The sequence below is a fragment of the Mchenga conophoros genome, linkage group LG5, assembly GCF_057382185.1.
Source record: "Mchenga conophoros isolate Kocher_MC1m ecotype Shallow Benthic linkage group LG5, M_conophoros_male_GT1.1, whole genome shotgun sequence".
In the NCBI taxonomy this organism is placed as follows: Eukaryota; Metazoa; Chordata; class Actinopteri; order Cichliformes; family Cichlidae; genus Mchenga; species Mchenga conophoros.
In genome coordinates this window covers 18,026,023-18,051,983 of record NC_140530.1, presented here as the reverse complement: position 1 = coordinate 18,051,983, position 25,961 = coordinate 18,026,023, and the positions used below count along the sequence as shown (strand labels likewise).

Below are 25,961 nucleotides of genomic sequence, written 5' to 3'. Positions count from 1 at the left end.
AGCAGAAAGCCTTCCAGAATGGAGAGCTGAACCAAACAGTGACTTTACTTAGTGCTGATCCAAATCACTTCTACTGATGCTGCTGCATCGGGCTCGGACAAGCTCATAAACACACAAACCTGGGCTGTTTTCAGCTTTTTAAGTCAGCACACCGAGTTAAGCTGTCACCACGTACATCCAAACATGTTGAACTTTAATTTATACGGATATCAAAAACTGTACATATGTAGATAATAGAAATAATGGTTTTACAAAGGACTGCTCACTAGACCATGGAAGTGCCATTAAAGATGATTCTTACAGCCTTTAGTGAGACAGCAAGTCTGAATGACTTTGTGAGTGATAAAAAAAAAAAAAGTCTGCAAAAACTCTTTCTAGCTAAGCCTTAATGTTTTTCCTCTGGACGAACTGCCCGGTTTCACATAGATTTGACATGAGTTTGTATATACTGTGGAAATGGCAGCAGGGTTGTTTGAACTTTGAGTCAGTTGAGTTAGACGTAGAATTACCAGGAGCTTTTCTTCCTGTTCTTTAACCATTCATGTTTGAATCCAGTGAAAAGACGAACGAGATAACATCTTCCCCAAGGCTTACATTGTTTTTTTGCAATTTTTCTGTTGTACATTTCTGCAACCAAAGATGTTTTAGCCACCCACCGCTGTCTCCAATCTCCCAAGATGCTCGTATGTTTTGTGTAATGGTATAAAATGCCTTTTATTGACTCTAAGAAAGAGAAAGATGGCAATAAGAGTGTTAACGTACACTCAATATTCCAAATTATGACTACAGTTTGAGGACTTTTTCAGCTCTGTCTTAGAAAGTGTTTTTGAAAAGAACAAATCCAGCTGCTTAACCCTAGTTCCCCTTAGCTTACATAATGAGTGCAGGACAGCATGCGAGCAGACTTTACCGAACTCAGCTACAGCCCGACCGATATATCGCCTGCCGATATTATTAGCTGATTGCCGATATGTCGGTGTCAACATTTATAAAGCCCGCTAAGCGAAGATGAGACGAGAGAAACACCTTTCCACCATGTTATGTGTTGACACTGCATGGTTTGTCCACCAGAGGGCACATGTTTGGAATTCTGCAAAACAACAACCGGCTGATCCGAGCAGCATAAACAAGGAATCCACAACTTGTGATAAGAAAACATTATTTTTAGATAGCATTGTCATATTGTCTTAGTAAGGACACAAAAACAAATCTACAAACCAAAAAATTTATGTTGAAAGAAAAAAAAGTATCAGCCGATATTTGAATCACCAGCTATCGGTTCTAGTATCGGTCTTAGAATCCTATATCGGTCGGGCTCTTGACTCAATGGACATTAAGAAAAACGGAGCACAGATTTTACGATTGGTGCAAACACGAACATTTTCAGACACAAGCAGATTTTGTAAATAGCCTGTCTTTCCTTGCACTTCTTTCACCGTTTTTTTCCCTTTCTTCTTGTGTGTTTTTGTGATTTTTAATTTTTTAGTATGAATTATAACCTGTCCAGAAAACACAGTGACTTGCAAGTTTTCAGATTCAGCGCACCATGAAGGAAAATGTTCTGAGAAATGCTATTCCATATATTAGCCATCACTTTTAATACAAAACAAGATTTTGAAACTATGAAATGACCACTTGTTACAATGCAGTGTTTATTTATTTTTTTAAAGCAGAGATGACAGGACAGGAAACTAAAGGAACTGGCCTTTTAAATGACATAACAAATATAGGAATACTAAGACTACATGGAAAGTACACAATATTTGAAATAAAATAAAAAATACTCATTGCACTTGCATTTTTAGTCCGCATAGATTTGTAAATGCTATTTGTATCCATCCTAATGTCAATTTGACAGCTTATTTCATAGTTTCAAAACATTTTGCTGCTAAAACAGGATTTCCAAACAGCTGGTTTAATAACGTCACATCTGGATTTTCAAAATGTTTCATTTTATTTCAGTTTGGTTAATACCAGTGTCGCAATTTTTTTCTTTTTAAACAATTGAGTCATACTGTTGTGTAATACTACAGTTTACTATATGTTGCAGTAGTGAGCAGTTTAACTAGATAAATATTCGATCATTTTAGCAAGAAATGCTGTCTTAAAGTAACATTTTTGATCCACAAACACAGCTCTACACTGTATAAACTGTATTGTGTGGATCACAAGCTTTTTGAAAATTCAGATTGGCGCATTTCACTATCTGTTTGTGAATAGTTTTCTTATTTATACAAGAACTCATTTTGTACAGTTTTGTTAGAGGAAAGAGGTTTTGATATTTGGTTATTTTGCAAATGCCATTTGGCTACTTTTGTCTTCCTGTGCCAGAGTTGCTAAATTGTCTGTAACTTGTGTTTTTGTTTTTCTTTTGTTGTTGTTGTTTGTTTTTTAATTGATTGAGATTTTACTTCTTTCTTGGTTTTCTCTTTGAATTTGAATATGTCAGTTTTCTTTTTTAATAAAAGTCTTGTTTCAATGTTTTTGTGAGTGATTTATTATTGGCTGTTAAATTTTTGCTAAATTAGGGGTGTATATTACATATTATGGATGCCTGATCTTGCAGTATCATTAGTCTTATTTTCTTAATCTTTAAATTGAATTAGTTTTTGCAGGAAGCTAAAGTCCACCTGCTTAAATAAGTACTTAACCAATAACATGGCAACAACTGCATTTAGGAACGTAGATATGGTCGAGTCAACCTCCTGATGTTCTGACACATGGAAAAGAAAGTTGATTTAATAGGATAGCAATTTCCATTTCCATCTCTTTATGAGCAGTGTGCCAATCTTGATGGCTGATCCAAGAGGGTTAGTGCAGTATGCCACGAAGCACAGATCATCTCAAGTGACAATAAGTTCACTGTACTCAGATGGCCTGAATAGTCACCACATCACTCAGTCCAAGTGACTTCTTCAGGCTCAGCTGACTGCAGGTTTCCCTAACCTTTACACAATGACTGAAACTAGCACCACTGATGAAAAATGGGCTGTAAGGTCAGTTTCTTGATCATTAATATGCATGTTATGACCATTGATGAACAACCACTGATCAGAGACCATTGATGCCAGTATGAACTAAAATCTCTGAGGAATGTTTCCTCCACCTTGTTGAATCTGTGCCATTAGCTTGGTGTATCTAATACTGGTCAGTGTACACACAACTCCAAACCCCACAAGGATGGTGTAGTTTGCTCTGTAGAAACATACAATACAAAGAAATGTTATTATTGTTTAATTCTGTAACATTAAAATTAACAATTTTTATAGGTTTCATGTGTTACTTTAATTACATTGCCACTTACAAGTCCATAGCCCGTGTTCTTTGCAAAGAAATGTATAGTGTTTTTTATTCATTACACACAGTTTCCAGCGTTCCCATTAATAACTTATTAATCTAAAACTATTTTCTATAACAGCTGAAAGGCCACGGTAAATTCTCAACACCAGTGTAAACAGATCTCTAACAGCCAAATGTACTCTCTTACTCTGACTTACTCTAAATACATTTTCCCTTTGTGGTTGCTGTTTGCTTTCTTTACATCTTAAAGTCTGTTGACTCATACAGTAGCTGCTACTTCCGAAATACCAATGCCCAGTCTGAGCTTACACACATACAGTACATACTGATAATACACTAAACCTATCATATATAATGAAATGAATAAAAATAAAAACAAGTATAAAAGTGCATCTACATATTGGATGTGAAACAAATGATTAAAATAAACTCAACTCCATTATTGGCTCAAGGCTGAATAAACAGAGTGATGCATCCAACTCTGTTTGTACCTGCTTTTATCCACTTAAGAGTCCAAAGTGCCATTCAAAACACACACACACACACACACTTATAGATTCCCAAGGTAACACCTAGCAGTAGTTGGACGGTGTAGTCTATGGGATTTCAAGCTGGGATTTCAGGGTCTCCATTGATAAGAAGATTATGAACTGAAGAGACTTGAAGGTTAAACAAAGGTTAGCTCGATAACACATCACTTAAAGAAAGAGCAAACAGGTTGCTGCAATGAGCCTTGAAGTCATGTCGTTCTGTCGAGAGGTAAATCCAAGTCAAGTGTTCAAATAGTTCAGCTGATAAACATCTTTAGTATGCAGGAGAAACGTGTAAAACAGGCTTCACTCCCGGCCTTCTCCCGTGAGCTGTAACAGGAAGCTGAAGAGGTAGATAATGTCCAGGTAGAGGCTGAGCGTGGCAAAGATGTATTCCTCTGGACTGATGGCGTAGCGCTTGTTTCCTAAGAGCATCTGAGTGTCGAACGCCAAGAACTGTGGCAGAGAAAGGCACAAATGGAGAAAACAAGCAGAGCAGGTGAGCACGAGGTAATCATTTGAAAACTTAGCTGGAAACTAAGACGGGGGTAGGCTGTGTGATTCTCACCAGAGTAAAGAGGATGGCTCCTATTACAGCATAGGTGGCATGTAACCAAGGTACCTGTGAGATAAAATGCATTACAAAACACTTTTAAGAAGGCTAGCAGGGATGCTAATTTAAGCAAGACACAGTGCAAGATTATCTGAGGCTAATCCTTCTTCCATTAATGCAGTACCTGACGCATTAACCCAAGTACTTTTGTTTAACTCATTAATTGCAGCTAATTTGGTTTCCTTCTAGAAGGATGTACATGTTTAAACTCACGTATCCAAAAGGGACGACAACAGAGATGGCGATGGCACAGATGAGCATGACCATACACAAAGAAAACAGGACTCCCTGACAAGAGGTGACATCAATCTGCAAGAGAAGAAGAAGATGTGTCTTTTATTGTCTTTTTTTGTTCAAAGCAGTTTGAAGTTCTAGTTTGAAGCAGTTCGCACCTTGCTCTGGAAGCTGAAGATGGTGACAGAAAGACACACCAGAGCTGTGATTCCCAGGCACAGCACCACCGACTTGGTGTTGTAAAAGCTGGAGGAAGCACAAACATATACATTTTCTCTTTCAGCTTGAAAAGACACGGATGGTTCTTACATCCGCAGGTGTATTTACCTTGACAGAAATCCCATCATGAAGGCCATGCTCAGAGTCTGTAGGGAAAAGTTGATAAAAATAGCTTAGAGGCTGAGGCTGAGTGACGGCTTTATTATTGTATAAGGTTTGTATTTTACACTGCATGTTACTCACAAAGAGAACTAAAAGAATTATATTCCAAGGAAACTGCCTCCTGTTATGACAGAAAAGACAGTAGATTTGTTATTTATGCACACAGAGACACATTTTATAGAGTTTTTGCAAAAGAGCATCTTTTCAGTTGTTTCTTGAATTTTTAATAATAGTAATAACTTTATTTATAAAGCGTTTTCAAACAAAGTGCTGTACAACTAAAGGGATAAATAAAATAAAAGTGATACATAGCAATACAGGTAAGAGACACAATACAAGTTAAAAACAATAAAAAATTAAAAACTAAAAGCCATAGAATTAAGACATGTAGGATAAGGTGAACAAATGTGTCTTCAACAACCACAGAGCATGCCTGCCGAATATCTTGAGGGAGGTTGTTCCACAGAAACGGGGCACGAAAAGAAAAAGCACGCTCTCCAATAGTCTTTTTTCTGGCTCTAGGAACCTTCAGAAGGCCAGAGTCCTGAGATCGGAGAGCACGAGATAGAACATAAAGGTGTAAAAGGTCGGAGAGGTATGAAGGTGCCAATCCGTTTAAAGCCTTGTAGGTGAGCAGCAGGACCTTAAAATCTGCTCGAACCTGACAAGGTAGCCAATGCAGAGATCTCAGAACAGGGCTAATGTGCTCAAATTTCCCAGTTCTTGTTAAAATGCGAGCAGCTGCATTTTGCACCATCTGTAGACCTCTAAAACTTTTCTTTGGTAGGCCAGAAAGAAGAGCATTGCAATAATCAATAGGGGAAGACACAAATGCATGGACAAGAACCTCTGCAGAGTCGCTTGACAAAACTTGTCTGATTCTGGCGATGTTCCTCAAATAATAAAAGGCGATCTTTGTTATCTCTTTTACATGAGATTCAAAGGAGAGCACCATGTCGAACCACACACCCAAGTTTTTTACCTTGTTCCTGCAATTTATGGCACTGTCATCAATTTTCAAGATGAAATTTTGGGACAAGTGCTGAAATTTGTGTGGCCCAATGACCGTCAACTCTGTCTTATCAATATTTAGGAGCAAGAAATTATCCGATAACCAGCCCTTAATTGCACATAAACAACATTCTAGTTTAGAGACTTCAGCACAATTTCCAATGGTTAAAGGAACATAGAGCTGCAGGTCATCAGCGTAACAATGACATTTTGTGCTGTTTATTTCTACAAAGACGGTTTACCTCAGGTCTCCACAGCAGGACAGTGCAATGTAGGTGGCAAAAAACATGAGACTAAAAGAAAAAAAGGATCAGAGACAATTTCAAAATGTACATGAAATTTATGTGAGTGTGAGATGAGTTTTCATCTGTGTTGTTTTCGTTTTTGTTTTGTTTTTTTACTTACTAGGATGCCGAGTACAAGCCAGGATGAGTCTGAATAAAAAACCTCACTGGTTCACTGAAATCAAAACAGCAACCAAAAAGAAAGTAAACTGGTGCTTCATAGAATAAAGTAGAAAAAGCTTTATTAGAAAATGACAGTAAAGTTGAGCAAATAAATACAGACGTACTTACCAAAATGTGAAGAGACCAACAACGCCCACGGTCACAAACAGCTGAACCATGAGAATGGCGTAGACCTGCAGGTGGACAAACGCTGTGTCAGAGCGATGTGGCATTTCCTTTTATTAATTTATGTTTTCATGGGGTTTTGTTTGGGGTTTATTTTGCTTCCAGTACCTTCCTGATGAAAGTCCGCCGGATGGTCTTATCATCCCAGGCGAACTGGGCCTCCATCTCAGCATAGCCTGAAAAAGGGGTGGAGGCGTTTCAAAGCTGAACTTCATGACATCACATTGTAGCATTGCTCTGATTACCTACATCATTTTTAATAACTAAGTGCAATGTCATGAAAATATTATTATTTGCATTTAAAATGAAGCTAAACAAAAACTAACATTATTTTTCATTCACATTGTTTCACTTGTTACCACGCAGCTTTGACTACTACAGGTCTAAACTAGAGGACAGCCAGTGTTCGCATATCTGTAACCAGCAGGATACTTTACTCACCTGCTGTTGCCTCTTGATAGCTGGGAGGCTCATTGTCATTGCTCACCTGCTGGTACGCAATCATAATTAGTATATGAATGAACAATAACTGCGTTTACAGCCACAGTACAGTGTTAGACACATGTGCCAGCTATTCTAAAGCTATTGCTTTATATGCACATTTAAATAAAAAACAAAATAGTACAGGAGATACTTTTCATTGCAGATCTGACTATAAAAGCCCCCACGTTTGATTAACTCAAAGGATTATATACATAAACTGTATGTATGTATGTTCATAGACATACTGTTAAACTGTTTCTCTGATCTTGTTGGATTTTGATCGAGTTTGTAAGCTTTTTTAGAGCATACCTCTAAAAAAATATGAATAATTCTAACAATCTTTCACAATAACACGTCTCATATGTAAACAAATCTGTCACTTTAATGAAGGCATTTTGTTACAGCTTTATTTTAAATCAGGAAAGATGAAAACATACCTTTCCCTTTTTCATGTTTTTCCCTTTTTTCGCCTTTATGGTTCTGATGAAGGAACACTCTTCTGAAATCCTTGGTGAAATGGGTTTGTTTATTTAATGATGTGAAGCTGTTAAATCCCAAATATGTACAGTTCCTAGGCTTCTTCTTTCGTTCGATGTCGCTTCTGTGGCTCCAAAAGCTGTTGTGAGTGGGGGAAAAAAAAGGTTGTTTGCGCAGTAGTTGTTGCTCTGATTTTGTCTGCAGTGTGCGGATTACACTGGAGCTTTATAGGCTGCCATGTAGTTAATCTGCCTCTAACCCTGATCCCACACCACCCCTGTCCCAGCCCTAAAGAGGTCGTTCTAGCAACGTCCAGGTAGGCCCATAACCCTCAGATCCCACCAGAGTGTGCCACTGCTGTTGCTTAACAGGGGGGGTGGACACAATTGTTCTGAACAGTATTCAGGGTCAATTACTCATAATTGTGTAAAGCAAGCAGAGGGATTTACATGTCTGAGCTACAGATGATATTACATTATTATTTTAATCCATTTTGAGGTATAAAAAATACAAAGAGAACAGTGCAGCAATGTTGATATGACAGAAAAATGTATTTTTAAAAAACACATATTTACAGATTTTTTGGAAAATTGAGATATATTATACCCATCAAAAACTACCAATCAATTAATGTGGGTCCATCAGTCTGGTGACATCTTTGTCTGCGTGGGTGTAAAAGTACAGTAGGGTACAGTTGGAAGTAGCTTTTCTTTCTTTGCTTATTTTTAGCAAACAGGTTGGGTAAACAAATGACATCATGTTTTTATGTAAGACACTGCTTTAGTAACAGACACACGGCACTAATTAGCATGGAGTTAAGAACATTATGGAGAATACACTGAGATTTACCGGCAAGTGATCACCTCTAATCTGCTTTTACTCAGATGTATTGTACTGTTCCCCTCTTTAATAAGCACAGTTGTGTGGGTAATCATTTATACTTTATTAAAATGTTTATATTGATATTCAATATTTTCTCAAATGCACAACTGGAAGTTTGTTTCCAGCCACAAACTAAATATCGTCAGTCAGTAGGATGAGATTACTTTGTCTCCCATAAGGAGGAAATCATGCAGGATCTAGAAAATGCTGCAACAACAAGTCCCTGAATGTGTACACTTTAAATAAATACAGATCTTTATAAAAATAAATAGATAAATATTAAAATTTAAAAAACTGTTACCTCAAGGCCTCTCTACAATACTTTGAACTGCTCTTGGCAAGATTTTATAACGTGCTTCCAAGAACTGGTTTTTGGTGTCTGCTTTGTGTAGATGTCATTCTGCCTGTAAACACAACAGCTCAGAAAGTTTTGAATGAATTCTGAGAACACTTTGTCGGGTGTAGAGGGGGTCATTTTGACAACCCATTAAAATCTGTCTTACACCAACGTTGCCAAGGTCAACTTAATGATACCTCTGTCATGGTCTGCGGTGGGTGGCTGGAATTTTCATAAGGCTCCTGAACTGACCTGGGATCCGCCCCTGGGCAGGGCCAACTCCAGCTCCTGCACACCTGGAGCCTATTGCAGACAATCAAGCCAGAGGGATTTAAACCACACGTTGATGTTCATTCTAGTGATGGGCAGATGAAGCCCCATGAAGCACTGAAGCTTTTCATCCAATTGGTTCACCCCAACGCGAAGCTTCATGAAGCTTCATTTGCTCTAGCAGGACACCTACTGGACGTAAAAATAATAGCTGGCATGAATTTGAAGAGTGTGGCATTTTGCACACAGCCTGTAAATGTCAACAACAAAAGGAGTGTGTAAAACATGTATATTGTAGTGATGGCAGTATACTGTGTATATTTATAGTGGCAGTATGGGAAATGATTATTTGGAAATGCTTGAAATGGAAATGATCATTTACTGTGAGGTGAGGTGTGGTTGGGGTGTGGACAGTGGTTGTGCTTTTGTAACGTTGAGGTATGGACAGCTACACACTGAGGCTTTGAGCCTCAGTCCTGCCTGTTCACATTTTATTCTGTAAAAACTAAATTTTCACTGCTTTTATGACATTTTAGTGGGGAGAACATAGCTAGGATTTAATGATTTAACAAATCTTTTGAATCCTTTGTCCTCCACAATGCTAAATAGCTGGGAGTCCTCAATCACCATGCTGACCAGGTCTTCATCTATTTGAGATTGTTCTCCTGAGGAAAGACAATAAAGATAAAGCACAAATATAAATATCACACACGTAACTTATAACAGTTGTATAATATTGTTATATCATTTAGTAACATTACTGCATCCTATATTATCATTGCATTTGATGGCTCACCTGGTCTTGCTCCACGATCGGTGTCCCCCTTATTCTCATGCAAAGCTCTGTAGTGCCTAAGCATGGGTGAGGTGTTGCTGTTATATCCCAGCTCCCTGGCACATAGCAAACACTTCACCTTGTACAAAAGTCAAGACAGCTCAACATAAATTGTATTGCACCATCAGTATCATGAAAATACATCTTCTGTAGAAATTTACATACCTTGTTGGGAGGAATAAGATCAAAATGTTCCCACACAGGGGAGGACATCCTCCTCTTCTTAGCTGGCTCCATTCTCTCCTGACTTTCCTCACTCTCATAAACCTCCATACGGTCTCCAAACTCTCACTAACCGCAACTCTCCATCAAACACCCACATTTTTGAATGAAGTCTGAGGGGTTTATATCGCTGTCATATCTCGCGGCAAAGTTCGAACCACTTCATGAACCAGTCACGTGGTACAGCCGGGCAGCGAGGCTTCGGACGTCATCATTTTCAGCTCCTCCCATAAATGAAGCAAGCCTCGATACGCGCTTCGCGGAAACGCCCCCTCCATTACTCGACACACGCTCCGAAGCCTCGATACAGAACGTCCCATCACTAGTTCATTCACCGCCAGTTTGTCATCAACACATGTTGGTAACAGGCCTTATACTTCAAGTTCTTGCTGTGATCTATCTTGTTAACACGACTCTCTTGTGCTGCAGTTGCTGTATTCACCTTGGCTCACGCTCCACCTCCGAACTCAAGATACCAAGCAATCCTTCTGAAAATCTCTCTGTGCCTCACCTGCCTGCCCTCCTGCCATCACACTCCATCTGAAGCCCCGGATCTCAGACCAGCCTTTCCACGCCACTCAGCCTCCCCTGGATTCTCATCACCCCCCTCTCAACACTCCATGTCCCCTACTGCAAGTAAGAATTGCTACTCTTACAACTAGCCACTTCAGAGCTGCCTCCACTACCTCCCTAACTCCTCTATCTTCTCTCTTCAGTGTGACTGTTCCCTGCTCAGCTCCACTCCGCATCTCAGGCCTCATTCCCTCGCCCTAGCCACGTTCCCCAGGCCACGCCTCGTCAAACTCCACGTCTTATTGTTTTTTTGTCTTTGCTACGTTTTCTTTTTTGCACTTTAGCCTAATAAATTGTTACATCATCTGCTGTCTCTGCTCTGGGTTTCTGCACCTGAGTCCTGTTCAGTACAGGCCACTCGGCCCTGTGACAGCCTCATAGCTTAGAAAGTATCATTCTTAGAAGTGTGTTGTCAACATATATAAAGTGCTATTTAAAGATTTAAGATATGTCACATTTGACCTCTGACCTCTCCTTCAAGATCAATAAGGAGCCAGACAAAATTAACCCTAGTAAATATAACATGCACTTTTTCAATGGTGATTTCATTTTTAAAAATTATCCAAACCAGTCTGACCCTGTGTGGAAAAAGTAATTTCTCCCTAAACGTAATATCTGTTTGTTATTAAGACATGTGGCAGTAAGAACTCTTCTTTACAGAACTGTTTAATTTCAGCAACATTAAATCTTTTTCAAGCATGAACGAAGTGTTCGAGGTCTTACAAAGCATTTCTATCAGGTTTGAGTCGGGCCTTTGACCAGGCCGCTTCTGTTCTGTTCATCTTGACAGAGAACAGAAAGCAGAAAACATCTAAAGAAGAGCTTTAAATGTTGTCCAAGAAGCCCACGGGATTATTCCTGAAGACTACCTATTTTAGAAAGCTTGTCTAAGAGACTTCAGGCTGTGTGAATAAATTGTGAATAAAAACAGACCTAAAATATTGACTTTCAAGCTCATTAGTACTTTGCTAACTCTGTTTTAGTCTTATATACTAAATGTCCATGCGTTTCTGCATTTGTTTCAATATATGACAGCATCACCTTCCCATTTTCTTAGCAAAAGTAGTTAGGGGTAAATGAAGACCTATGCAAAGCAGTGTGTCATGTCACATTAAGGTAAAACTTGTTTTGTCAGGACATGTGTTATTCAGTTTCAGATTACGCATCTGTTTTATTGGACTCCCTCCAGACTCTTGAGACTTGCGCCAAGGCCTACTGCAAACTGTTGGAGACGCAAGTTTAAACAAAGAAATTGAATTCATGTTTATGGTCATGTGATAAGGTGAGTTCTGGGGAAAGATTTCTAAAATTCTGATTGTTTGTTTTGGGAGACGAGTCAAACTGGACAGGTGATGGCAAACGCATGCAGGCTGGTGGGCTGCTCTGCTGCTGCGTGGACCAAGTCGGTCTGTTGTCTCCACCCTAGAGGAAAGCGGACCATCTTGTCTGGAGTCTGGAGGTTGATTGCCCCTCTGGGGGTGTAGGTGCCGGCACCAGGGAGTATAGTGTGTGTATGGGGAGCGTGAGTGTGTCTTCATGTTCGGAAAGTGTGAGCGTGAGGGTGAGAATGCATGTTTGTGTCCGTGTCTATGTGTCAGGTCAGGTCTCCACCTCCGCCTCTCTCAGAACATCTCAGATGGCATTTTTTTTTTGGCCGTCAGACAATAATTCTGATTGCTACATTAGCAGGCAGGAACAACAACAAAAATAAAACAAAGAAAAAAATAAAAAGAAAAGAAGTTGGATTCAGTCTAGTATTATGAGAGCAAGGCAGATTCTTCTCGGCAGTTTGTAAGTGAAAGGGAGTGCCATCAGTCCGAAGGTGGGCCTGTGAGATGGGTAGCTGGAGCATTTGAAAACATATAATAATAGAAAGGTTGGAGGTACACTATATACTATATATTAAGAGTGATGGAGCTTATTTGACTGCAGCCAATGATGATTGATGGTGATGAATTTGTTTCATATTTTTTTGCATTGTAATGTCATAAATGTTTGGGGAAAAAATCATGATAATAAAACTGTTCTGATTTTGCTATTCCCTAAAGCAGAGCACAATAACACAATGCTAAAAAAAAAAAGAGAGAGACAGAGAGATGGTCGTTTACAAAGACACAACAGAGGACAGTCTGTCCGCCGCTTGGGGGCAACAATCCCAGATTCACTCCATACAAATTCTAACGTCAAAGTTTCCTGTGACCACTAGATGGCGAAAGAAGCCAAGAGAAATATGTCCCATGTGGCGGCCAGACCTGCATCACTGACAAAGTAAATACCAGACTTTTACAAGCTTTCTGTTTTTATTCCCCAGAGAAAAGTCAACCAGAAAGAGAGAGAGGGGGGTAAGACAGTATGTTCCGTTTGTTTCAAATCGTGATGTGAGAGGATGTAGTCTAGTCTAGGCTCAACCTAAACCTCCAGACTTCTAATGTTGTTGGCCTTGCATGATTTGCTATTACTGAAACAACTGGGAACATTTAAAAGGAAATCTCGGCTGTGATTACTGCTTGCAGAGATGTTTGTAAATTGAAATTGACAGTAAGGAAGTAAAACGAAAATACGGTTTTCCTGCAGGGTTTACTAAGTATGATTAGGAAGCACCGATTTTATCAGCAGACTAAAGTCATCATTTTGTGAAGTTGTAGGTGGAAGGGTTTCTGTGGGCCCTTTAATCCCATTACATAATAACAAAGTGAAAAAGGAAAGGAAAACAACAGCCCACTTTCAATTTGATTAATCTGCCTGGTAAAAATGAAAGTATGATGGTGTTGAGCTTGATTTTGGTTTCATCTGACCGCTATATTTTCTTAAGACGGATCTGTACTTCTTGAGGGGACCTGGCGGACGCTGCAGGATTTGAATGCATTAAAATGTAGTGTTACAAATGGTATTCTTGGTGACTGCAGTCCCAACTGCTTTCCGATTTTTAGCAAGGTCCTCGTTCCTCCTTTGGGCTGATGCACCACTTTGCTCTTGATCATCCTCACCCCAGATCTTGAATGGAGCTTCAGACTGAGGGGGATTGAAGGGCGAATTTATATTTCTTCCATTTCCAAATAACCACACCAACAGTTGTCACCTTCTCACCAAGCTTTTTGGTGATGGTCTTGCAGCCCATTCAGTATTTTTGTACGATTATCATATGACAGATGTGTTACAACTTGTAACACATCTAGTGGGAGGCTAAAACGTGCTCCTGCCGTTACTGTGCTGTCCAGTAGGCGGCAGGCGTAGACCAACATGATTTATGGGCATGACTGGAACAAAGCACCCCTAGGGACTATAGGCTCTCCTCATTGCAGGCTTCCAGTATTTCTTTCTGATGGATCAATGACAGTAAAAGTGCAGGTGCGTTCGTAGATAAATAGATAGATAGCTTCTGGTTCGTACTCATTTTTCATTTTTTGGCACCGAGGAAAATGTGTACTATTGCTAATTTTTTTCACCTAATGTGGAACTACTGTTGGATCCGTGACTGCTATATTCTTATAAGCAGTCACAGCTTCTTTAGTATGTTTGTTTCAAAAATACAAGAGTCAGTCAAAAGCCTGTCAGACCTAGAAATATAATTGAAGCTGTGCTATTGTGATGCATGATTCTGGGTGTGACGCACTTGTCTAAATCATTTCCTTTTAAAACAAGCAATGCCAGTGACTGTGCACATTATGGAGCCTTATTAAAGGCAGAGCTGCAGTTTATGGAACTTGCTCCTAAATGTTTATATCAATATGATTTCTCCTCGTGTCTGGTAACAAGACTTTACTCATGAAGAGCATTTTGATCCAACTGCCTTGTTAGTCCTACATTTGCATTCATCCTTCACCAGAATCCAGTTTATCTCTTTCAGTTTGCTTATCATCTCGTCTCTGCAAAAGGTCGCTGTGTTCTCTCAGCAAAGAATAACACCTAGTATTCCCATAAGTCTTTGGAATTACATTCACTTGTTATCACACACACACTCAAAAATCAAGTGGTGTTTCTTGTTATTATAAAAGCCCCCAGTGGCTCTCAGACCTGAAGCACGATTGGCTCATTGCATCTGTTGCTAGGCTACGGCTGTATGGTATGTCTCGGCATCGCATTAAGGAGGAAAATGAAAAGAGATGAGAACAAGGAGAAGATGCTATATAACATTATTTAATAATGGTAATCTATGGCGTAACCATAAAACATTTACAAAATATTCACAGGCCGATGCTGTCCGTTGACAATACATTTATTTCAACGCTATATATTCAAATAAAAAGTTTATACTCGGAGCACATCGTTCAGACGCTGCGTCCTGTAGAGAAATCAATCATGTGTGACATCATACAATAATCTCCATACTAATTTCATTTACATATCCAAGAATCTGCAAACAAACGCCGGTACAAACCGAGAATAACGGCCCTGTACAAAATTTACAACAGAACATCTTATCATATAAGCCATCAGACATGGTCTAAAATGACCAATAATTTCTCCCTGATCACCGCGTACAAATACATTGCACCTCAGTCTCATTTTCGTAAAAATGGTATACATCTCTCAATCACAAATGGGTGATTTTTTTTCTATAAAGATTCCTCACATGATAACATGATGTGAAAATAGCTTATGTCATTTCAACAGGGCAAACACAAACTGTGTTAAACATTTCTATTGCTATATATATATATATATATATTTATTGATTTCAGAGGTTTCTCAATGTATGAAAAGTGCCTTTACATTTGTGGCAGGAATTTACAGTAAGAGATCATTATTGGTGAATGTCTGTCCTTTTTTTTTTCTTCTTCAGGGCAAAAAAGTATGTGCTTCCTTTCCGTTAGCTTTGTGAGATAACAAAAAAAAGTCTGGTGAGGATCAACGGGCTCGCCCTTCTTTTTTTGGTCTTTACATCAAAAACAAACTCCAAGAGGGAGAAGCGACGGTGGTTTGATTTTGTCTTGAAAAACTCAAGGAAGAACTCTACAGTTTTAACAGTTTTCTAGCAGTCCAATTGGAAGCAACTGGAGCACAGATCGGTTTATGTTCATCAGCTTCCACCACCTTCTGCTCTGCCTGCGTTCTTCACTCATATTTCCCCGGCTCTCTTGGAACATCAGACCTGGGAGATCTCTCAAAATTGCCGTCCATCATGCAGCGGCCGGTGTAGGGAAAGTAGCAAGCCAGGCCTGCATATGGAGTAAGGCGGTTCCCAAAGGCAGTTACCCCATTAAGCTGTCTGAACTTAAGGGTCTATGCGGAAAGCTAAAAGCTTGTCAGAGTGTTGGTTATTCAGGGTGCGCAGGTCCGGCAGACGAAGCAGCAACTTTGGGAAGAGCGTGCTGTCGTCTGGGCGGCGACTGGTGATGAGTGAACGCAGAGCTTTTATTAGATTCTCCTGCAATTGCTCTACTGCGCCAACCTCCACTATACCAGAGCGATCTAAAAAAAGAAAAAAGGAGCAAACAAAGTAGCATTAGACATAAGAAATGTGTTTGTGTGAGAAGTATGAGCTTGTATGCACATAGCTGCGTGACTCTTACCAGCAGATACGAGCACGACAGCCATAAAAAGTGCCATCTCATCTGGTTCCAGACCCAAAGATCCTAGCTTCTCACTGAAATCAAACATGGAATCCAATAATGAGCCCATACCAAGGGCTCTCAAGGATGCCAGTGAGTATGTATGTCCGTTGAGGAAGGTCACCGTCCTCTCTTTGGGGTCAAACAGTGAGCAGAACCTCACCATGAGAACCTGTCAGCAAAACAAGAGCAGTTCAGCATCGAGGGAAAAAGAAACATAAAAAGAAAAGCCCCAAAGACACAAATCGTATTCAAAGAGGCATACCTGGAAAGTACCAGATTTGAGCAGCATGACCTGATCATGCTGGCTGAGATTCTGGAAGCCTGGGATGCTCTTTGCAAACTCCACCACTTCTTTAACAGCAGGGGTGAAGCACTGGGAGAAAGACTCCCACACCTCCTGACTGGAGCGACTGGCCGGAGCCACAGGACATGAATTAAGTGGGCATGCCTGCAGAAGACAGAGAAAGAGAAGCATTATGGGCATTTTATTGACTGGAATTTAAAAAGGCTTTCATAGAGTCAAAAGGAGAGGGAGACTCACCAGAACCTTGGCTCCTCCGTTCAGCTTCCAGGGACACTGGTTTTGGTTTGAGGACTCTCTGGCTGGGAAACTGTTCTGATTGGCTGTGTAGCCTTGAGACGACATGTTACCGCTGACAGGACACTGGTTCTGATTGGAGGAGAACGTGTACTTGGCGTTGTCGACGTTTGCGTTGGTGGTGCTTTCGCTGCCTGTAGGTGGGACGGGGAAGTTAGGGGGGACGTGGTAGTTAGCTGTCAGGTTCGCCTGCTCCACCTGAACTGCGTGCTGCGTCTGGGCAGTTGCGTGCAACAGGGCAGGCTCCTGCGCCGCGCTGTTCTGGAAAGAGGAAGCGCCAAGGTTGCCGTTGCCAGCAGCCATCTTGAGTGGTTTCTCGTTACCGTGGTAAGACTGCATTATGGAGCCGGCTCCTTCACTCGTCTGGTTCTGTGGACTGCACGGCGCGTCGGGAGGAGGTGACACCTCCATTTCCATGGAAGCCGATTCATTGAGACTGTTCATGTAGCTCTGCATCTCATCCAAAAGCCTCTGCTTCTCCCGCTTGGGAATACGCCCAAAACGCACAGCTGAGGACAAAAGCAGACAGAAACGAGCATCTCTGTTAGCATCTTACAGCACTGACACTTGTATGCGTAAAATGTTCACATTCAAACAAATATCCTACATGTGGCTCTCAAACTCTAATCTAGATGTATTACTAATCCCAAGATCTCTCATCTGTCTCTGACTATTCTTTCTCCATCACAGCTGTTACACCATACTACAGACCCAGAAGCCTCCATCTTTTCATCCTCTTCAGCCTTTACATTCCTCCCTTCCCCCCACCTCGATGCCCTACCTCCACTGACAGTCCTATTTATAGTACACTGTATGCTACACCACCTCCTCCTCCCCCACGAGTCCTTCTCTTTCTGCCTTTCAGTGAAGCGCAGGCTCTCTCTTTTTTTCCTCTAGAAGTAGGTCACTGGGTCAATACCACCAAACGTGGTGTCATTAGCAGAGTGACACAGTGGGTGATGAGTGGAAAGGTCAGAGGTACAGAAAGGCAGGTGAGAGAGCCGAAAAGACAAAGGGTCGAAGGCGGCTGATCAAAAATCAATTTCATGCTGGCGAGTCGCAGACATCAGCCGAAAACCAGAAAGTGGGTGGAGCTACCTTTCCCATGAACGTTATGTTGTTATTATCGTATTTTTCATTTACGGTGTTTTGTGTGCTTATTCACAAAATATAAATGTTTCAAATCTGATGAATTAGCAGTTGATTTCTCGCTTCTGGCTTTTTTTGGGGGGGGGGGGTCAGCTAAAAATGTTTGCACCAGAAAGAAAAAAAAAAAAACGTGATTTATTATCACCTAGTTTAGCCATCTTCCCCTGGAGATTTAACTCCTGAAGGTGAAAATAACACACAAAAGCTGATTACCTGCAATCATATGTTTAATATTCAAATTGAAGCAGTGTATGTTTTTGTGATTAACTGGACAGAATAACATTAAATCTCAAATGATTTGAAATGCCCGTGTCGGGAAAGAGCGTACGTGACTGCGAACGGGAAGGGTAATCAACAACTTTGTGCCCCAGTTTCCTAAAATAAACTAGTATTTTTCACAGTTTCTACATGACTGATGACTACTGGGACTCTCCAGCTCCTCTTGCCATTAATCAGAGAGCAGCGCAAGGAGAAAGGGAGGCAGAGGAGGACAAAGACAAGAGGAGGAAATAGTGGAAAGGAGATAAGTAGAAAATTCAACTTTTTGATGAGGAGTAAGGCAAGTGGCTTTGACAGTGGGATTATGCCTTTGTTGTAAGCTGTGACAGAAATGAATTTGGACTTTGTTTTCGCATCTTGTACAAAGCGGATTAAAACGATTCACTGTTTAAGCCAGTGTAAAATACTGGTGGGAATAAATCCATCAGAATTTACTTATGTCTAAATATCTTCATGCAATGACATGATCTCTCACCATCTCTGGACATGCCCACGGAGAGACACTTCTTGAAGCGACAGTGCTGGCACCGGTTACGGTTCATGCGCATGATGAGACAGTTTTCATTCTTCACACACATCTTGTAGTGGATATTCTGCTGAATGCTGCGCCTGAAGAAACCCTGCGGAAGGAGGGTAGGAAGAATAGAGGCTGTGAAGGGTGTCTTTTGTGTCATTGTGTTTTTTGTACACAATGAAAAGGAAAGACGTGGCATAATATAACCTTTCTTTGGTCTCACCTTGCAGCCCTCGCAGGCATGCACGCCATAATGGAACCCAGATGCGATGTCCCCGCACACCTTACACAGAAGCACCATACCTCCGGTTTCTGTGAAAGAGGAAGTCACAACGGTTGTCAGGTGAAGAAACACAATGAAAAACTGCTGATGGCCAAGGAAGGAGGAGAACAGGGAGGAGGGTGGCGAGTAGGTACTTACTGGTGAACGTGCCAGTGAAGCCACAAGGCCTTTTGGCAACGGTGGGATGGTTGTAGGTCGGTGATGACACCGTCATAATTTGCGCAACTGGAGCACTGTTAACTTCGGGAAACTGAAAGACCATTTTCGGGGAAGGTGTTCCTCCCCCTGGCTCCCCTCTTTGCTTCAAGGCTCCGATCTCCTGAAAGGAGACACCCTCCGGGGATGAAGGCTGCGAGTGGGAGGAGGGCGACTGGGTCTGGTATCCACTTGACGGGCTGCCAGGACTCGGACTGGCACTTCCAGACGAGCCAGCGTACAAGATAACACCACCTGAAAGAGCACAGAGGGTCCAAAACTCAGTGCACAGGCACAAACTAGTAGAGAGTTGAAGTGTTGAGCAATCATCTGCTTTCATCTGAGCTTACTTGGCAGACTTTTGCAAACACAGACACAAAACCCTGACCTTGTTGGGACAACAGAAATTTGATCCGATGAACAATTTAGAAAAGAGAAGAAAAAAAAAAGAAAGAAAGAAAAGTGACAGCTTGAGGAACAACAACTCTGACCGGGATATTTTTGTGCAGTCTTTTCAGTTTTTAATCTGATAAGAATGAGATAAGGGAAAAAAATGCCCAAGTCCTGCCGAATCATACCTTCAAGTAACCTGCTTGACAATGCTTTTACTGATGAGTGATGGAAAAATAGGAGAGGTAGTAACTGAAATAGACACAGCATGCCATCTAGTTAAAGATCTACATCTCTCAACTGTCACAAACAATCATAAACTAATAAAATAGCCTACGATATATCACATCACACACACCAAACCTTCTGGAATAGGGAACACCATTAAATACATCATATCATATTATGACAGTAAGTCACTGTATGTTCACAATGAGAGCCACAGAGAGTTCACAAACAGGCCTTTGTTTATGGATATCAGATCAAGTTGGAAATGCCCTATTACTTCTAAACACAACACCTAAACCCCTCCGTCACCACCACCACCCCCGCCCTTTCCTTTGCAGACAGTGTTCCTCCCCGCAAGATGAAAGACTGCCCCTCACGTGCAGGCTGAGCCAGCCAGCTCCCTGCATGCTTGCTTTCAGAACTGAGTCCTTTCTACACTCCCTCCGCCTTTCCCCCCTCCCTTTTTCTCTTATCCTCCTCCCTTCCTCCCTCCCCTTTCCGGCTCCGGGCCTGCAGACCCATCTATCCGCCAGCCACCTGACCAGGAGCTCACATGGACTCTTGACACAGTTCCCGCCTGGCTCACAAGGCTCTTTGCGCAGTCCCGTGTAGACAACAACAGCAGCAGTGCCATAACAAGCGCTAGGGCAGATCACGTTTGGAGTGGAGAAGGCTTTTAATGCTGTGGCTAGAGATACGGAGGAGAGCAAGCGGGGAACGGAACAAGTTAATGAATTCCACTGAGTCACTAGAAACTGCGCAGAGGGCAACAGTCACGTTGTTGCCGGTCACTGTTTTCACACTTTAACACAATTTCAAAGGCTGACATTGTGCTTTTTGTGTGTGCGTGTTCAGATGAATCAGGCTAGAGGGAGGAAAAAACCCACCAAGCAATCTTCCCTACCTTTAAAGCTACCATAATTGTTTTAATTTATGGTAATATAAGTGAGTGATTATCTCTTCAAATAATTTAAAGAATTTATGGATTTAGGCTTACTTTGGTACACCCCCCCCCCCCCCCCCGTATTTAGCTCACAGTTTGAACCACTTGTTCATTTTTTATCAGATCACTGTGTCAAGTATCCAAGAAGACCTGCCAACTGTAACATTTCCTGCACGCACAATTCTTCACCCAGACACTGCATCAGATATTCTCACATTATGATTGTGATCATACCTTGTGGGTCAGTATCAAGCTACTTGTAATGTATCAGGTCTGTGAATATACCACCCAAAAGGTTAATGTAGTCAAAGTCAAAAATGCCTGCTCTGTGTGTGGCAGTATTATCCAAAGCGGTGTAAATATAATTAGAATGTCTGCTCTGTAATTCTGTGCACATTTCCTCTCAAGGACCTGGAATCATTTGAGAAAAGTGTGCCCTGTCTCTTTTGCTTTCTCTTCTTGAGAAAACACGTGCTGGATTGCTGTTTAGCTCTAAGTGCCTCCTTAATTCCACCGCTTACACGTGTCAACACTGACTGCTCCAACAGGGTATGCGTGTATGTGTGTGGACGTGTGTGGGGTGGCAGCTCTGGGCAGGCGGTTACTTCCCTGCGCACGCAAATGTTGCTTGTTAAGTTTTTCTGCATGATGTGTGAGAGAGATAGTTTTCTGGGCATGTGGCTCACCTGCGGAGGGCAGGGTGACATGCTGCAGACACACTGGCTCTTCCACACCCACTTTCTACGCTCAGAAGTCACAACCCCGCCCCGCTCGTCGAGTAGAAAAACATTCCATATTCTGAACGCTTGTAACGATTTCCTGGAATATGGCTTGACTGGGCTACGGAATGAGCTCCGGGAATGTCACCCCCGCTGTCCTCAGGCACAGGTTACAACATGTGACTTGCGGATACACATAGAGCCACAAGAACTACGGAATAAACAATACAACCGCCTCCTTTTTTTTTTTTCTTTCTTTCTTTTTTGCCAGTCCTCTCTGACTTCCCATCTCGTGTGTTCCCTCCCCCTGGGCATGCACGGACGCCCGTAGAAAATGTGGAAATCATGCTCCATTTGCAACTTGACTGTCCTCTGTCATGTGAACGTTTACCTCTGTGCATGGGCAGTAAGCCTCCCTCCACGTGCAACTACTGGCTTCGTGTCATCTGCTCATTTATGAAGCGTTTGTCATGGAGGATAGTTCTTAGAAGGAACAGCGGGCAGTTTTTTTTTTCACATTAGAAGCAGTTGAGAAGATTTTTTTTAATTAACATAATGGAAGAGGCTGACCCAATTTGAACTTTGTTTAAGGAGTTCTCAAGTTCAAAGGATTACATGTAGATCCTCGGGGCTGAGCAATGCAAATGTAGCCTAGAAAAAAGCATTTATTCTCAGGAGTGACATCTTTTTAATCTAACACAATGAATCTGGTTTCATTTTCCTGCTAGTGCCCAACATATGCATTCATCTGCTTAAACATGTTGCATTTTTTTGTAAGTTGGTCAATAATCACGCTTTGAGATCAAGGAGAGGAAAACTCCATGAAGACTACAGGGTTCATGAGAGCTGGTCATGAACAGCTGCAGTGTTTCTCTGCATTCATTCTCATCACAGAGTCATACCATTAACTACTCCTATTGCAGATTCTTACTGCTACTGATTAGCTTAGTCATTCAACTACTGCACCCACAATCTTTCTGGTACTTTTTCAGTTGAAAGGAGTGAGGTTGAACACGTCACGGCACCCTGAAGCGGGTTGATACCATGACATTATATCCCAATTACACGATGAACACTTATTAAAGTACTCATCTTCCATTTGACTGCTGTGAAACTGAATATGGGCAGCATGGTGGTGCCATGGTTGCCTCACAGCAAGAAGGCCCTGAGTTTGAATCCACCGGCCAGCTGTGGCCTTTCTGTGTGGAGTTTGCATTTTCACCTCTTGCCTGCTTGGGTTCTCACATGTGCTGCAGCTCCCTCCCACCATGCAAAGACATGTACGTCAGGTTAACTGGAGAGTCTAGGTTTACTGATTTTGTCAACATGAATGGTTATCTGTCTCTGAGTGTTAGAATTGCTATAGAATGGCAACCTGTGCAGGCTGTACCCCACCTCTCACCTCCCTCCGTGTGACAGGTGGGATAGGCTCCAACCCAACCATGACCCTGAATTGGATAAGCGGAAGAAAATGGATGGATGGACTGAAAATCATCCAGAAAGGTTGACTAGGTACTATTGATAGAGACAGCTTTAAAATAAATATCCATATAATATTGAAACAATGTGAAAGGAAGTCAGAACAGGTTTTATTGTGTCATCTGATTTTACTGTAACCCTTAGAAATAAATAACCTTTCACATGCTTTGGTCTTTCTATTGCAGAAAGGGTTTGTGTGCTGTCATTACCAACAACACCCCATCAAAGCACCAATCTAAACAACTTTATTTATTCTGAATGAAAAGAAAAACAATCAACAGTCCATGTTGAAGTGACCTTTTTATCATTTCCTTGACAACATTGTGAAGGTTAGCCTTAGTTCATGTGACAACTGCTCAGTGCCCCTATGATAGTGACTTCAGTCTGGTATTTATCGTCTTATTTTGTTCCATTACACCGCCCAAACAGAAATACCAGAGTGTAATTGAAACGGCTTGGCCTTGTCACCCAAAAAACTAGTTGATGCTGGCAAATGTAGGTTAATATGTTCTTTCACATCCCACGTCCTGTGATAGGCTACCCCCCAAAAAAGGACGCTCCTTTTAATTACTAATGAACATTTAAAATCAGCTATAGTAACTAATATGAGACAGAAGGCTGGTTAAACCCCTCTGACCCACTGACCAATCTACCAACGAATAAAGAGGAATCCCCGTGTGAGCTGAGCGCGCGCACAGTGCGCGCGACAGAGAGGAACAACCGTGAGAGGAGCAGTGTACTTGGAATCATGCGCGGCACGTGGATACTGAGGCTGTGTACACGTGCTGTCAGCTCGAGGCGGGGTGGCTGCGTATTAAAATCAGGTGCATGATTCGCAACATCACGAACGGGTTTTTTATGTGTTGTTTTTTACCCAGGGTGCACGGCCATGGCCACAGTCGACCAAAGACCTATGTCCGTGATGTTTAGATTTAAATTATATCGTGAGATCTAGGTGCAGCGTGAAGTTGCTGTAATGGCTTAAAGCGTTATATCAATAGAGCGTCACTGCTTTATTGCTTTTTTATCTATCTGTTCGCCTATAACAATGGCGCTCTCAGCCAGTGAGCCACGGAGTAAATAGGCGGTTTAACTCTTATCGATTTCATGAGTCAGATATGATCTGTTCATTCATCATCAGCTCTCGCTACATTTAGATCGTGATTCAGGGGCTGGCAGAACTACATGTTTACTCCAAGCGCGGCTCTTGGAGCCAGTGTGGAAGGAGAATTTGGCACAGATTTCATGTTTGTGGAGCAGTGGGCGTGACTCCTCCCTGACATCGCCTCCTCACTTGTGTTTGGGGGAAAGTGCCACGATTGTGACCAGCACACTTCTAATGAATCACATGTTTGTTAGTTGACAACCTCCCATTGGATGAAAACATCCAGAAGTGGTTTTGGGAGCAAGAACTTTAAGATCCAAAAAAACGCGGACGCAACGCGGGTGGGTCAGCACGTTATTGTTCCTTATCTGTCTGCAGATAAGCCTCTAATGGTGGGGCGACCAAACGTGGGGAAGGCTGTGGGATGACAACGTGCCCGGTCAGAGGGCGTTCAGGGTCGCGCTTCACGTGAGTTTGTTTACATGCAGAGAATCGGAAGTCCGCCGCAAAGACTGGAGGAGAGGACTTCCCTCTCTGAGCTCAGCTCACTCACTCAAAATCCTCAGACTTGCGCAGCCCAGAAGCACCTGGCAACACGCCAGAGATTGCACAGCTGAATTACAGTCATAGGCAAGAGTACAGTGCACAGAAACTCCAACTGCCTATAGCTTAAATAGTTTTCTGGATATCACACATTCATATAGAAGGAGCATAAGATGCAATTAAACTGGATACAAATCCCAAAGCATCAGACATGTCCAATAACTGCAGTGATCTGACATGACTCAAACAGACAATTAAAAAAAAATAAAAATTATAATAATTAAATGGCAGTAAAACTTTATATATTACTTAAATATTAGCAATATTTGATCTAATGCAGCTCACTGGCATCTGTGCTCACCTGCACCATTACCCTCAAAGTAAACCTGACAGCGCTGCTTGCCAGCAGCTTTCAGCATCGACCACACAATTTAAAGCTTACTTACCACCTGGACTGTTTTCCATGTTTCCCAGTCGATCGGTGTTGTTCGTTTGTTCCGTATTACAGTAGGCGTTTACTGCTGAACTGACTGCCACTTCTTATCACCGAAGAGTTTTGTTGATACGGGTGAAAGAGTCATGAACTGCCAGGGCATGTAGAGTGTATCCCAAAGCTCAGACCAAAAGCAGCGTGCACAGGGCATTGGGGTTCCTGAGAAAACCCGGCCAGCCCAAAAGAAGAAGAAGAAATAACAAAAGTAATAAAGAAACTATTTAAAAGCAATTCAGATCAGGTCTCTAATTGATCCCGATGTTCTCTCGAGGTGAACAGACGCACGGGGAAGCTCGACTCTCTGTCTGCACAGTGTGATGCCAGACGGATCTCTGTGTAAAAGGGTGTTCTCTGAATTACAGTGGTCCCAACGCGTTCAGCTGCTTGCCATGTACAGTCACCATGAAAACATGATCACAGTAGAAGTAGTTTAAACACTCCCACACTCATCAATAAGCAACACGCGTCCGAAAATAACCAGCACGTTTTCAGGTGCTTGAGAAATGTGACCATTTTTTTCTTCCCTCCCTGCTCTCCTTTTGTGTGTCCCTCCTGTTTGTTGGTGTGCATCAGGGATCTCTCTCTCTCTCTCTCTCTCTCTCTCTCTCTCTTTTCTCTTCCTCCCTCTCTGTGTCACGCTCTCTGACAACATTTCACCCCCACTCCTCCCTCCACACCCCCCACTCTTCTTTACTCTTTCTCACTTTC

At 41.7% G+C, this 25,961-nt stretch overlaps 2 protein-coding genes and 1 long non-coding RNA gene across 4 annotated transcripts; 1 reads left to right on the top strand and 2 right to left on the bottom strand.

Annotated features, from left to right (window-relative positions):
* Positions 1 to 3,217: 3,217 nt before the first annotated feature.
* Positions 3,218 to 7,880, bottom strand: faim2b (Fas apoptotic inhibitory molecule 2b). 2 transcript variants are annotated; one of them, XM_085273817.1, is made up of 12 exons: positions 7,622 to 7,880; positions 7,143 to 7,191; positions 6,810 to 6,877; positions 6,645 to 6,709; positions 6,475 to 6,528; positions 6,312 to 6,362; positions 5,140 to 5,179; positions 5,005 to 5,042; positions 4,836 to 4,923; positions 4,657 to 4,752; positions 4,399 to 4,452; positions 3,218 to 4,286 (listed from the first exon to the last, which is right to left on the bottom strand). In XM_085273817.1, the coding sequence occupies exons 1-12, from the start codon at positions 7,634 to 7,636 to the stop codon at positions 4,137 to 4,139; spliced, it is 768 nt and encodes a 255-aa protein (XP_085129943.1). In that variant the 5' UTR covers positions 7,637 to 7,880; the 3' UTR covers positions 3,218 to 4,136. The 2 variants fall into 2 exon arrangements, with proteins under 2 accessions (XP_085129943.1, XP_085129944.1); XM_085273818.1 differs by having other exon boundaries at positions 7,143 to 7,188.
* Positions 7,881 to 10,057: 2,177 nt separating this feature from the next.
* Positions 10,058 to 11,086, top strand: LOC146574278 (uncharacterized). Its single transcript, XR_014892565.1, has 3 exons — positions 10,058 to 10,564; positions 10,637 to 10,843; positions 10,924 to 11,086. It is a non-coding gene; the product is annotated as an uncharacterized LOC146574278 (long non-coding RNA).
* Positions 11,087 to 14,901: 3,815 nt separating this feature from the next.
* On the bottom strand, positions 14,902 to 25,906 carry LOC146574277 (nuclear receptor subfamily 1 group D member 1-like). The gene is made up of 8 exons (XM_085273816.1): positions 25,207 to 25,906; positions 19,297 to 19,608; positions 19,099 to 19,187; positions 18,837 to 18,981; positions 16,877 to 17,442; positions 16,598 to 16,783; positions 16,294 to 16,504; positions 14,902 to 16,192 (listed from the first exon to the last, which is right to left on the bottom strand). The coding sequence occupies exons 1-8, from the start codon at positions 25,223 to 25,225 to the stop codon at positions 15,996 to 15,998; spliced, it is 1,725 nt and encodes a 574-aa protein (XP_085129942.1). The 5' UTR covers positions 25,226 to 25,906; the 3' UTR covers positions 14,902 to 15,995.
* Positions 25,907 to 25,961: the final 55 nt, after the last annotated feature.